Source organism: Mizuhopecten yessoensis, unplaced genomic scaffold (assembly GCF_002113885.1).
Source record: "Mizuhopecten yessoensis strain PY_sf001 unplaced genomic scaffold, ASM211388v2 scaffold3091, whole genome shotgun sequence".
Taxonomy (NCBI): domain Eukaryota; kingdom Metazoa; phylum Mollusca; class Bivalvia; order Pectinida; family Pectinidae; genus Mizuhopecten; species Mizuhopecten yessoensis.
Genome location: NW_018404871.1, coordinates 883,193 through 897,342, shown reverse-complemented (window position 1 = coordinate 897,342; position 14,150 = coordinate 883,193). Strand labels below are relative to the sequence as shown.

General features: G+C 32.8%; 1 protein-coding gene across 4 annotated transcripts in view; it reads left to right on the top strand.

Annotated features, from left to right (window-relative positions):
- The window catches only part of LOC110446982 (APOBEC1 complementation factor-like), a 24,410-nt gene extending 10,516 nt beyond the window's left edge, over positions 1–13,894 (top strand). For all 4 annotated transcript variants that reach the window (XM_021492343.1, XM_021492342.1, XM_021492344.1 and 1 more), the window contains 4 exons: positions 1,385–1,480; positions 4,528–4,648; positions 6,655–6,837; positions 8,680–13,894. In XM_021492343.1, the coding sequence (XP_021348018.1) occupies positions 1,385–1,480; positions 4,528–4,648; positions 6,655–6,837; positions 8,680–8,720 (441 nt within the window). In that variant the 3' untranslated portion in view covers positions 8,721–13,894. The remainder of the gene's footprint in view (positions 1–1,384; positions 1,481–4,527; positions 4,649–6,654; positions 6,838–8,679) is intronic.
- The last annotated feature ends 256 nt before the right edge of the window (positions 13,895–14,150 follow it).

Genomic DNA, 14,150 nt, shown 5'->3' with positions numbered 1-14,150 from the left:
CAAATGATACTTTGAATATTACATGTTAATAACTTGATTGGAATTATAACCTTGAATTGACAGTTTGATACTTTGAAAATTTTGAGCCAGCCCTACCCCCAAGGGCTGTAGGTGCTAGTTTCAAATCCTTTTTAGTCTGAAATCTGTATGCTAGATATTGAGTAAGGTGGTTTTATTGTTTTTTGTCACTTTGAATAATATTTCTGTTCATGTTAAAAGCAAAATCAACTCTCTGTATAAATATATCAGGTGACCGTTAAGGCCCATGGGCCTCTTGTTGTTTGTTGAGTGCTAAAACTACTTTTTTCTTTGAGGAGTTCGAACAAGGGAGAGTACAAAATTAAATGTATCATAGGTATCACGATACAGTCTTGCCGCATTGATGCATCGTATCGCGACCCTTGCGATCCAATACATCGATGCATCAGAGAAATCGTTGCACCCCAAAAAAAGATTTGACAACAGGCAAAGCCTATTTAGTAATCTCCAAAAGTCATCTCCCTCGAAATATTTCTTAACAAGTACCCCACTAGTACTACTGAGACAACAAGTACGACTACCCCACCAGTACTACTGAGACAACAAGTACCCACAAGTCTTGATGGAAATCAGGCAGTTACTGAGAAAACTGTCACCTTTAGCTGCCAAATTTTGTGTGTAGTTGCAAATATTTCTTGGCATGGTTAGACACTAAATATATTTGCTTGGTTGTCCACAGGACTTGTTCAATAGATTATTGGTACTTGTTAGTCCTACGTCGATGTAGCTAGTCCAAAATAAGTTTCCTTAAAGAAATTTCTCGAGCATGAAACATCATATTAAATTGAATCTAAAAATAACACCTGTTATAAAGACATGGTCTAAAGGACCAGTTAGGCTAGGTGATTCACTAATTCTTGCTGAAATCTGTTGATCTTGGACTAGAGGACTAGTGTTAGTGGTGAACCCTGAGATCTGACCTAGTGTGCATGCTGATGGCAGAGAGTTGCACTGAAGTAATGTCTTGTGTCCTGCTTTATACAGAGTTGTGGTCCTTAGTTCATATTTAATTCATTCCAGAGGTTGGGTACTATGGATTGCTTGCAGTATTTTGAAATGTTCAATGGTCCATATACAAATTTCATACTATAGAGTATATTGCCCTATACAATTTCTGAAAATGCTTTAAGGTGCATTACATAACTACACGTGTATATATTATAATGTTCAACTAATGTAGTAATGAGTTATGAAGTTCAGAAGTAATATTCGGCACAAATGATGTTATTGACAAGAACAAAAACTGAAGTTTGATGCTTTAAGACTAAAAAAAATCAGATTTGTTGTAGCTATTAGTCTTTTATGTCGTTAAGTTCTTGAGTTCATAGGTTTCTGACTATTACAGGTTCTGGAGGAGATTTGCCAGAAGAATGCTTGGGGCACCCCAACTTATCAACTACATTCTGCAATGAATGCAGACATGCAGCTGTTTTTATATAAGGTTAAGTGATTACCATACACATCTTATAATTATTGTCCTGAGAGCCCAGTTGTTCAAACTCTTGTTTGTTAGACTAACATTTTCAGATTTAGTTTGATTTCTGTTATAAATTTTAGTTACTGGTCACTTGATTTTGAACATTTCAAAATGAATGTTTTGGACCTTTAAGCCAGCAGCTTTTCTTAAAATTTCAATAGTTTTAAAACTACAATACAAAAGTTTCCACTTAGTTTTCTAGCTGATCATGTTTTGAAAACCTGGGCTCATATGTGTTATTATAGTATACATTGTATATAGTAGTACAAGTAGGCTAGAATTGCTTGTTTTCCCATAAAAGCTTCAAGAAATGTTAACTTGCATGCACATTTGTCCACAAGTTTTGGAACTTTGACAAGAAACAAGAAGGTGCTATTTCAATTTAAACAATGCATTTTCTAGTGAAATGTTTCTTCTTCTTTTTTCTTCTGTTTTTTTTGCATGCTTTACTATTCTGTTTTGCCAATATTTTGCTTGAAATGTACCCCTTGGGCCTTTTAGTTTTCTGGTTTGTTTGTGGAAACCTAGCTTTTTTCTTTACCTTCATGTATTTGCAACAAAATTTTGAAATTGAAGAAAACAATAACAATCACAAAATAGTTAAAAAAACTGACCCCTAACTCAATTGTGAAAGCATTGCAATAGCATTTACCCATATAGCAATATCATAGTATTTCAGGAGTAAAATAATGGCCCAATACTCATCCTAATGTTTATACAGTTGAATTTAGTTACTGGTAATATTTAGTTATAAGTAAATAAAAGTATAAATTGTGATACATGATTGCTGTCAGTATTTTTCGTTTAAACAATTTTGTTTCAAGTGGTGCATCTATATCACAGATAGAGATTAGTCCCCGACTTGTTGAGATAAGAGGATTTACCTAGTAGCTGAAGAGACCTGTCAGGGAAGACTACCTGTCACACAAAGAATTGGGTTATCAGTAGAGATCAGAGGTCAGCAGTGTGATGCTGTGCTAAACCCTGTCCCAGCAGATTAAACTCTAACCTTGAAACAAGATACTTGGTTGTTTGCTGACGCTTCTAAATGATCACAAGTTATCTTGTGAAACTTTGTTATGTTCTATATAAGAATAATTTTACATAATTTAAATAAGTTTATTTTGAGTAAAGATAACTTAGCACAGGCTTTTTTAGTCAGGGTTTCAAATCTCCCTGTCCAAAACGTTGATATTATATCTAATTATAAAAAACTGCCTTTAAAACTGATATACAATAGTATGGTAATAAAGTGGAAAATTGCCTGTTAAAGTCCCTTTCAGAAAACTGCCTGTCAAAAAGACAGGTGGACAGTTGGCTGGCAATAGCCTGGCAATAGCCTGCATTAGCATTTACTCTCTGGACAGGGACACCTTACTCAGGTTAAAAATTAGGTAGTCTTGACTGAAAGTTATTTAAAGTGCAGTAGCTTCTAAAACGAAAACAGTAACAATTGTCTTTGCATGGTGTCCAACCATTTGACAAATCTGCAAAAGTAAGAACTAAGATTCATGTGTATATATTGGGGATAAGAAATAGCTTATTACAAAAAATACATTCCAAAAATATATTGCAAATTTTACATCTGCAAATATATTTTGATGTTGATAAAAAATTTAATCAACATCTGAAGGGCATGTCCATATATAACGCAACTTATTTTATAAAGGGTGTTGTATCTGTACTTGCCCTTGAGATTGTTCTGTTTAGACTACTTTGCAGTGAAGTATTTTGCTATATCATATTGTAGGGGAGAGAAACTGGGACACTTTATCTTGTAAGATCAACACGGGTTGCCTTTTACCTGTTTTACACATCTGGAATGTGTGGGCTTGATATCAGGACTCACCTGTCAATACTCGACCACATATTGGCTGTTATCTGTTCGTCACCAGCCCCAGTATTCACCGGCATGCACCTACATGTGTCCGCATGGATAAGCTGGTTTCTAGTCTAGCTCATTTTCCTAGCACATTTCCTAATGGTGTTTGATGCACATCAGAAGTTCATTTAAATAGATAATACAAATCTGTCTAGTGAAAAATAGGTCTAGGTCCCTTATGCATAGATGCAAATGGTTTCAAAGTTGAGGTTTTGAGAGAAAAAAGTAAAATCCTATGATGAGTTATGATGGCATCTTGTATCTAATAAGTGATAAAGCTTGGTTGTTCTAAAAATTAACCTCAAATATTAGATACACTGATGTTGTTTAATTTTATTTTAGCTACCAGTATAAGTATCCATATACATGTACAAGTCTGGTATTGGAAAATGGTATCAAATATTTTACTGTGTGTATTTCATTGAATTAATGAAAAACATTACAATGAAAAACTTGCATAAATCAAGTACAGGGGTTAGCAGGTGTGAAGTAGAGGTGATATGAAAATAACCAGGCATGAATTTCTCTTCTTTCCGCAACTAGGAAATGCTTTTGTTTCAATTTTCAATGATTTGGTATTTTGAAGTGATTGGCATGCTCGGTAAATTAAAACAGTTTCCTCTTCAATGTAACATTCTGAATTTGTTTTGATGAAATTTTAATGAAAAAATAATTTACAATGTATGTGAAGTAGGTGAACAATTTTCAATAACTAACTCATACTATCTTTATTGTTTGCCTGGCCTTAAGGGCCTTGTGAATTTATATCATGGCATGGTGTCTGTCGTCAACTCTCCCTTTAAATAACTAGCTCAGAACAACTAAATGGATTTTATTAAAATTTATTTGGAACATCTCAAATGCAAGGGAGTTAAAGAATCAATGCTGTATATATATACGAAGGGTGTGGAATTTTGTTATTGTTATTCTGTGTCATTCTGAAAAAACCTTAAGATGGTTATCAAGGTCTCAAGTGGAACCATTTCATCTTCTTGTCTGGTTCAATAACAAAAGACATAGCCGAGAAATACAGGCGCAATGGGCCTCTTGTTAATTGAAGTATCGATTTGCACAAAATACAAAAACAAATGTGTTGATATTAAAGTTAATGATTTATCTATTTCATTAGGTTACCATTCCAGCCATCGGAACGACTCCGTTTCAACCCTCCAAACTCTGCAGAAATGTGGATGAAGCCAAGAATTTTGCTGCCGAGTTTGTCATGTCTCAGCTAGGAATGCCTTTTGAAGGTTTGTGTCTGTTCAAAAAGTAATGAGTTTGATCAAAGTTCACAGATCAGTAGGCTTGGCTTGTAGGTCCATATTATTAATCACAATGACCCCCTAAGTATATAGGATCTGTAATCTACATATGATAGTAGTTAATACTCAAGTTTGTGTTGGTTTAACTTCTGTCAGATTTTATTGCTTTAGTTTGCCAAGGTTTTACATAGTGAATGCTGCTAGTCTTTGTGTATTTTCGTAGCTCTGAAAATGTGAAACAGTTAATTTTAGAAGGTATGAAATATTATAAAATTGCTCATAGTAAGCGTTGTTAAAAGATACATTTTTAAAAGATATAATTGGATAACAAGATCTCCAACTAAAATTTGATTAATTAACAGAAAAAAAACATTCAGACTGAACAAACACAATAAAAGAAAAAAATATGTATACACAATGTGTTTTCTAATCTGGAATGAAAATGATACAGATATATGTTGGAGATATTGTGCTTTATACATTATAACACTATTTATATATCTTGGTCATTTTAATTCATTCCTCCTCATCTCATAACTCATTTCATCTGATGCGGTGTGATGCAAGCTTCAGCTTTGTGTATTTCTAGATTGTATAGATTCATGGGAAATTGTACCAAATTTGTTTGAAAATATTTTTCAACAATCATGTTTATTTTTCCAAAATAACTGAAAAGCTTGTCATTGTAAGAATTTTTTATTTCTTGACTCGGAACATGACAACATTTTTTGTGTACATTATAACAGTAAAAATTCATGTTTTATTACTGGCTTAATATAATGTTTGAAAAACATACTATCATGCTATCAAAATTTTCATTGGTGTCATTTAATTAATTCAGGTAATTTCATCAGTGATTTATGATGGTCTTTTAGATAGGCGACCTAATGTTTTGCTGTATTTTCAAATAACATTGGTGTGTACTGGTTATAGGTTTAGTTTCTAGTGCATTTGCTTCATCAGAAACCAATTGACTTCTTTTGTTTTACTGAAAATGGGAAAACAAGATCTCTTGATATGATTTCTCAAGTTTGTGCATGTTTTTGCAGAGTTCGAAGCAGACAAGTATTAAGAATAACTGCTGGAAGGTTAGAAGGGTCAATCTTATATCGGCACATGTTATTTAAGTAATAAATCTTCATGACCTCAATGTTTGACTTGGCATGCTCAATCGATTTGATAAAAGATTTACAGTATTAAATCATTACCTGAACCAGGAAGAACTAGCCGAACAAAATGTCTTTTTGAGAACAGGTGGAGAACAGGTAGTCATAACCAACCCTAGTTTGTGAGACTAATACTTCTATATTTGACCTATCAGTATCATATTGTGTAAATGAAGAGTTTCATGCTTGTTGTAAATAGGCAAAAGATCATCTTTTGAAAAAATAGATAACTTTCTTTTACCAAAGTATAATATAGCGCAAAATGTCTCTGAGTAATCCTACATTTCTTTACTTTTAAGTCAAACTTTATTTATCAATAAAATTAAGATAAAAAAAGTAGAATTGTCTCTGATTAAACATTATTTATCTTGACACTTCAAATTAATTTGATGAACAATATGACATCTACTTGATTTATGGTGAACTTTGATAAAATGTAACAAATTGTATACTTAAATAATCATATCAGGTATTCTTTCTGAAAAATGTCTTTGTTCTGGCAAGATGTTTTGCAAAAAAATGAGTTTTTTCATTCATATTTCAAAGTTTCTGAGATTTTGTCAGAAATATTCAATATCATTTTACATTTTAATATTGGAGCTGTCATCATTTTTTTCTAAAAAAGTTGCATTAAAACAATGAATTCCACAAGTTGATCTGGTTCACTTTGATATTATTGGGAATTATATTTGAAAAAAATCAAAGTAATGAAAATGCTGGGGATGGGATAACCCCTTCATCCGAATCCATCCAAAAGCATGCACAAGTTTGATTTCACCTATACTGTGTGTGCTGCTGTACTAGCTCTCTGTCACAACTCCCATGCAGGTTCTGAGGTTGCCAATCTCGCCCCCAACCTGTATCAGGGACGACCCATTGGACCTTCTTATCCCCTGACTAATGGTGCGTCAGCTATCACTTATGCCTCCTCCATGCCAGTAGTGACCAGTGCTCCACCCTCATATGTGGTAGCTCACGGAAAGATGCCACCTCCACCACTACCAACACAGAGTAAGACTTATCAGCTGCATGCCTGTACAGTGGAACCTTGTTATTACCTATATACCTCTCAGTCAGAACTCTTTTTTCCTCTTGTGCAATAACGTAATATTGATATGTATACATAATATACATAAAGGTATCGTTTTAAATTGTCACATTGTTAGCATCATTTGAACGAGCATCTGCCAGATAGCTGTTTCCTTTTTTTATGCTTTTTTTTGTCATCGATAGGCTATTTGCTAGGACTCGCCTGGTAACTCTGAAGATATCAGAGATTATACCATTTGAAGTATAGAATCAGCATAATAGAATTGTTGTGATAACAGTCCTAAATTAACGATGAGACTATAGGGGGACTATAGATATTATTACATCAAATCAATTTGTCTTGCATCTTCGTTTTAAGGCCATAATTTGTAATTTACTCAGTTTTGTTTCATGAAACGTCATAGACACATGTGTTAAGTCTGGACAATTAATCTGTTGTGTACCATTATCAGGACTGTGGTTAAGGTGATGGCAGGGTGATGTGTTGTGTATAAAGCTTGGGTCCAAATACCTAAGGTCAAGGTCACATTGGGTTCAAATACCTCAGGTCAAGGTCACAACAAAACAGTCAAAAGTCACAGTATTGTATTAATAACTGTTTTCATAGATGGCCGCATCACAACTGTACAATGTGTCACATTTAACTCTGGAGTCCAATTAATCCAAACTTGCCAAGGTCATGGCCATAGCAAGATGTCAACTGGTCAAATGATACATTTTGTAATGCCTGATTGTTAGGTCAATATCTTAGGAACAGTTCAGTCAATTTTCTGTGAAACTTGTAGATAGATGTATCATGATTAGACAGTTTATCATGGGATGGGATATGTATTGCCTCGTATGCTTGGTTAAAATTAACAAAACACTTGGGGAAAAATAGTTCAATAAGGAAAACAGCATTGCAGAATGATGGTTCATATCAAAGCTGTTGAAAAGATTTTCAATATTAAACATTTGAAAATAGAGTTTTTGGCTTATTGAGTACGTATATGAATAGCAAGGTTCTACAGTACTTCTATTTTTTTATTTGCTTCTTCATAACTGCCTCAGTCCAGAGAACAGTGTTCCAGTTTTATAAGTATATTGGAACCACATTAATTTAATTATTGAGTGAAATCATTCAAAGTATGTGGTTCGTTTATCATTGAAATTTGGAATTTGGTTTTCAAATTAAAATTTAATGATCAAAATTCAATATTTACTAAAACAAAACAAATGGGGAATGAAATTGCCTCGAACAGTTGCAGTAATTCTGGAATGTAAAACTCTGGACTGAAAAAATCATTCATATGCTACATGTACATAAACACCTTCATTTATAATCCGGACATTTCAAACTATTTTGCTTTAGTTGTGCATAGAATATGTATTATGTAGAGATTCAGCTTTATTTAACATTTGAAGCTTAGAAAGACAGTTAAAAGAAAATCATGAAGAAATGTTCCTTGGTTACAAACACGTGCATCTTTTGAACGCGAAAGAATTGGAGTCTTGAGTAGTACTCCTTAAAGTTATTTTCTTCAAAAACGTTCTATTAATCTGTTGAAAGGTGTGGTAATTACACAAAATTTTACAAGAAATCTTTATAATGTTCGAAGAACAATGCATGAGAGAAAAAAAATGTAATGGTGTCAGGCTAACAAGTTCATTCCTGTAAGTTGCAGCTTTATGGTGCTGTTTCTACAAAGTTTGAAACAAAAACCACATTATTTTATTTGTTAAAAAAAAACCCACTTTATTATGATTATGAGTATTTTAAAGGAAACACCCAATTTTTGATGTATGTTTAATTTTCATTCACAGTTCCTTATGACTTTGGAGCTTCCCCATATGCAACCATGTGAACAGATGAGATCTTTGTAGGAAGGAACTAAAGGACATGATCAGCAGTGATATTTATGTGTTTTTTTCTGTTATATAATGTTACTATTTATATATACATGTTTTTGTGTTTATTATACACACATGCTTAATATGATGGACTTAAGTTTACTCAGTTTACAACGAGAACTATTTACTACCATGTTAAATACTGGTATGTTTCCTCTACACCTTACAATGGTGTACTGATCACCCTGTTTGTTACGGTCATATCAGCTGTGGCGTACCAGTCAAGTGTCCTTCCCCTAAAGGTTATTGGACATGACTACCTGAAAAGTCATTTCTTGATGACTTTTACAAACTACATTTGTTTTAGATACCACTGTTCCCACAAATACCTTGAATAACTTAACTTTTAAGTCAGCTGTGGAAATGTTTTGGTTACATATATCCAAACATGAACCACAAAAACAATATGGGAGCAATTTGTAAGATGGAGAGATTCTTCCCATTAATGGTAAGAATAAATGGGTTGTGGTAATTGAGGTATGTCTTACAGCTTTTCACTCCTAAGGACTTCACAGTCATCCTATGGCCCAGATTAAATTCGGGATTATGGAGTGTAAGTTCCGAGACATTTCCATGACATATGGTGCTCAATGTTGAACAGTTTATTTTTCTTTTTATATTTGCTGTTTTATACAGACACAAGTGAGAAAGGATTTTTTTTTGGTTTTGTTGTTGGGACTACTATGAGAGGCAAAAATCAAATTTGCATGCAAGCAATTGAACTGTGTCGGCCGAAAGTTGTTCTTTTGAACATTTATTTAGTGATTTAACATTGTTTTTGAGTCTTTTTTTTTTAAGACAGGTAGAAGTTTTACACTCCTAATGAAAACCTTAATTGACAGACATATCACACATTAACTCATTCAACCCTGAAGAAATTTCATGATTTGAACTCTTCCAATTCAAAGTTGGAATAGTTCATTATGAAATTTCAGGGGTGAATAAGTTAATGCTACATTAGAGTGGTGTTATTTACCACATGAAAAGTAAATCGGCATTGTAATTGAAGTCGATTTTCATCAATATCATTGTAGATTAACCAAATTTGTGTGTGCCAAAGCAGAGGAATTTCTAATATTCAACTATAATATTGTCATTGGCATATCAAAAGATAATGTGGGAGAATTTCAATAAAATTGTCCTGCTTATATATATATACACTTGAGGGGATTTTAAGCTATTTATCAGCAATCTTATTAGAAGTTTATTTATTTAACAAGAATTGCAATTTATACTAGTACAAAATGATATTTTGACTTGTTAAATTGTTTATAAGAAAATGTTAAGTGTGGTTATTCACAAGCTATGAACTCTGACCCCAGTTATCTGAAAAGTAGATTTCCAGACACTGATATTAAGCAATAATTCTTGTTTCTCTAGGCACAAAATATTTTTTCAGAAAGTTTCATTTTAATTAGGATTTTTTCCTGATCCAGCTTCTCAGAAATCAAGGTGTTTTTAACAAATTAGGTTCCACTTAAAATGAAAACTACAAATGTACATGTTTTTCAGTACAGTAGTGTATCTTATCAAAACAATATTTTTGTTACATTTCTTGCCATAAACTATCTGGTCAATTTATACATGTAGATAAGAACTGTTTTTCTCTTTGAAAGTTGCATAATAAATGTTGCCATTTGCCGTTTTCTGTATGAAAAAACAAAACAACGATGAAAGTTAAAAAGTTCATCAATAATTTTAGATAAATGAGAATGATGCCCAATGATGTACAATAGATTTTTGTCCAGAAGGATATGTTAGAAATGTATCTTGACATCCAGTTATGACCAATTAATAGTAAATGTGTAGAAAAATTGTTTGTAAAAATAATATTTAGTTTTGTTGCAATCAGCTTGAAGCAACCAATTTTAATATGGATTGTAAATGATCAGTGAACCGAAAAAATCAAAAGCATGAATAGTCAATTGAAATTGTTAGTACTTAAAGAATTACATTAGAAAATCTGAATTTAGAAATAATGGACAAATCATCTCTGAAGTAATCACACATCAATTTCAATCAGGAGTGTTTGCTAATTTATGAAAGTTGTTGATTATGCTGTTAAAATTGCATGCTTGATAAGTTTAATAAATAAATGTTGAAAAGAATTGCACTTAATTTCAAAATGCATATCTCTTGCCATGTGAAGAATGAAAGGAAAAATCTGGTTGGCAAGTAGCCGCACGTTAACAATTTTAAACCAATGTTTGAACATTTGTTTTCTAGTCTGCCAGAAAAGAATACATGTATACTGTAAACAATATTCCCTTTTGAAATTGAGGGAAGGGAAACATAGTGCTAAAATAGCAACAACTTTTTTTTCTGGCACAACTTGAATTCATTTAAATATGTGGATATGATTTGGTGGTGGGTTTGATAATTTATCTTATTTCTAAATATAGCTTGATCATACAATTTTATCAGTAGTTGCTAGTGCTTAGTTTCAATTTCCTTGTTATTTTTGTTTATTTTTGCATTCTGTTTGTCATTTCGATTCAGTTTGCATATATTAATTGACTACATTTTAAGCAGAATTTCTTTTGAGTACATAATATATAATATTTAGCTGTATTTGATTTTTAATTTTTCATTTTAAATATTGCATTGAGCTCAATTGTGGTGGATGGTATCAGGAGGCATTAATTATTTTTGAAACAGTGTGGATTACCGCCTTACCAAAAGTAATTAAGTTTAAAATATTACAAATTTTAAAGTTACATGTAGTTGGTATTAATACTTAAGACTGATTAACTATAGTTATAAACCAATGTGCAATTTGCTGAACAACTGAAACAAAAAGTTTTCAGTGGTGGCGATATTGGATCCAATTGTATACCATAAAATGAGATGTTCCTTAGCCTAGGAACCAGTTTGTTCTGGTGAAAGTCACATTCCATTTAGCAGATTGCCTGTTTCTCATTGGTGCAACTGGACCCTTCCACTAAATGGAATACACTGTTGAATTCTCTCCTGGTACTTGATATCACAACTACATATTTAATGTAGCATCATACAAAGTGTTTTATTGTTTTTAGTGATTTATTGTAGGGTATGCTAGTTTGATTTATTTCCATTTTAATCAAGAATTTGATGTTATGACTGCTTGTTGATTGTAATTTTGGTTAAGTATAGCTGATCGTTGTGATCTAGTCTTATAATGTAAGTTTAAAGCCGGTCCTTTTATTTTGTTTTTAACCCATCCTTGCAACATTTTTCAACATATCTTTGTGATGTTGTTATTGTTAGCATATGCTTGCGATGTTGTTCCAGACAGATACTTGTGATCTTGATACTGTATTGTCATATCAGTACTTTGTCAGAGAAGTGCACATACATTCATGATTTCATACCTTTATTGTTTATCATCAAGTTCGTGTACAACTAGTCTTACCTGTGTTTTTGTTTCATTTACACAATATTTAATATTGCACTCTTGTTACTGCTTTTATGTTTTTTTAACCATTTACTGCAAATAATGGGTCGATGCAGCAACTGTGTATGTACTGTTATACAAGTTTATATTTATTTCTCTCAGGAGTTTACTTTCTCCCTTTTAATACTTGTGAACCCACTCGGTGGTAATGGCAACACTTGTACTCTGTGATATTTTGTGCACCTGTTGTGTGCAGAGCAACTACTTTTGCCATTTTTATCATTGATAAGAAAAGAATTGAAAAATTTTGGTACCAAGTGATCCTGCCTATGTTAATTACGCGTGATTTGACCCTTTGCAGTAAATCCATAATATATGTGTGCCATTGGTAGGGGACGTAGTCCCTTTTTTACGATTGGTTAGAAAATCACGGAAAGAAATTATTTGTGAGATTGTGAGGAATAAGGAAAGAAATTAAAGAGTGATCTTGTTGAGATTTAAGTAATGGAATCAAAATGTATCCATAAATTAGTATGAAAAAGGTTAGGATATATTGAAATTATAGAGGTAGCCCTGCAGCAGTTTTTTTTTTCGTATCAAATACGTGGTTTACTGTATATGCTTCTGTGGTCTTCCCAATCTATAGTTTCTTACTATTATTACACAGAAGGAGCACACTTGTGGTTTGGTTGCTGTGATCACTAAGGGCACACACAGTCAATACTACTGTGTGCAGTCTAGCTCGAACTTCAGGCCACTCACTCTACAAGAATTCTAGTTCAATTCCAAGTGGTGGCAGAAAAAGAGTGATTTGTTCTCAAACAGTTAGCTGTTATCCCCTTGGGATTTACTCTGCCAAAAAAAGCCACCCACATTTGTTCCACAGTGGGGTCTTCAGAAAACTCCTTCCCCACCGATGTTTGTTATTTACAATCACATTACTTTAAATCGTTATCATTATGCGTATTTCAATTGATACAAGAAAAGTGCCTTTATACATCATTCATCGTGGATACATTTTGATTCCATTTGATAGGTTGTGTTATAGTATTGCTGTTCTCATTGATCTAGTGCCTTAGGTTAAGATCTATATAGCCCTTTATAGAAGTCGAGGGTTGTATAAGTTACAGGTAGCGTAGTTATCATGTACGTAATGGCAACAGCTTGACATAATGGAACCTTTCTGGTGTGCTGATTTGACATACTTCATCATCAACATGTGAAAACTGTTCAAACAAATAATTTATTTGTAGATGCATCATCTTCATACGATAATGAACTAAGCAAAGATTTTACAAAATGTTGCAGGTCCAGTTATAACTGAGTTATGATGTTGAGATTTCATTGGATCACAGTTTCTTATAAATTTGTTAATTATATTTAAAATTATACTTATTTCCTTGATAAAGTTAAATGTGCATGAATTATAAGTAAGCTAGAGTTTTGGGCATAAACAATAATTTGCAGACAGACGTATTCTTGAAACTAGAAAAAACATTGAAACATCAGTAAATAAAACAATTGTTCTTTAATGAACAGTATTAATCAGTTGATGTTATAAAGTGTGTCAAAAAAGAGAAATTGCACTTTTGATAATGATATCCATCAAAATTTTATACAAGTTGATTGTTACAACTGGCCTTCTGAAGGATGTGATTTGAAACCAATCCTATTTAGTCCCATTTACATATACTATTCAATAACATTCCAAGTGACAATCAGAGCTTTATCCTAATAAAGTTATATAATCATTTTGAAATATATTTTGTTATCTATTGAACAACTCTGCTGCATTGACCTGGGTATTTTACTTACCAGGCACCGGAGACTTTAGTATGCCATAACTCCTGGTGGGGCAGATATATTTTGTTCACCCACACCCACTACAGGATTCCTCACTCCTGACAAACTGATGGTATTACAAGCCTACTGGAGAGTTTGTAAACATTTATAATTACCCACTAGTGGGCAATCTCCTGGGCATGGTTTCATTTACCAGTCTTTTAATTTT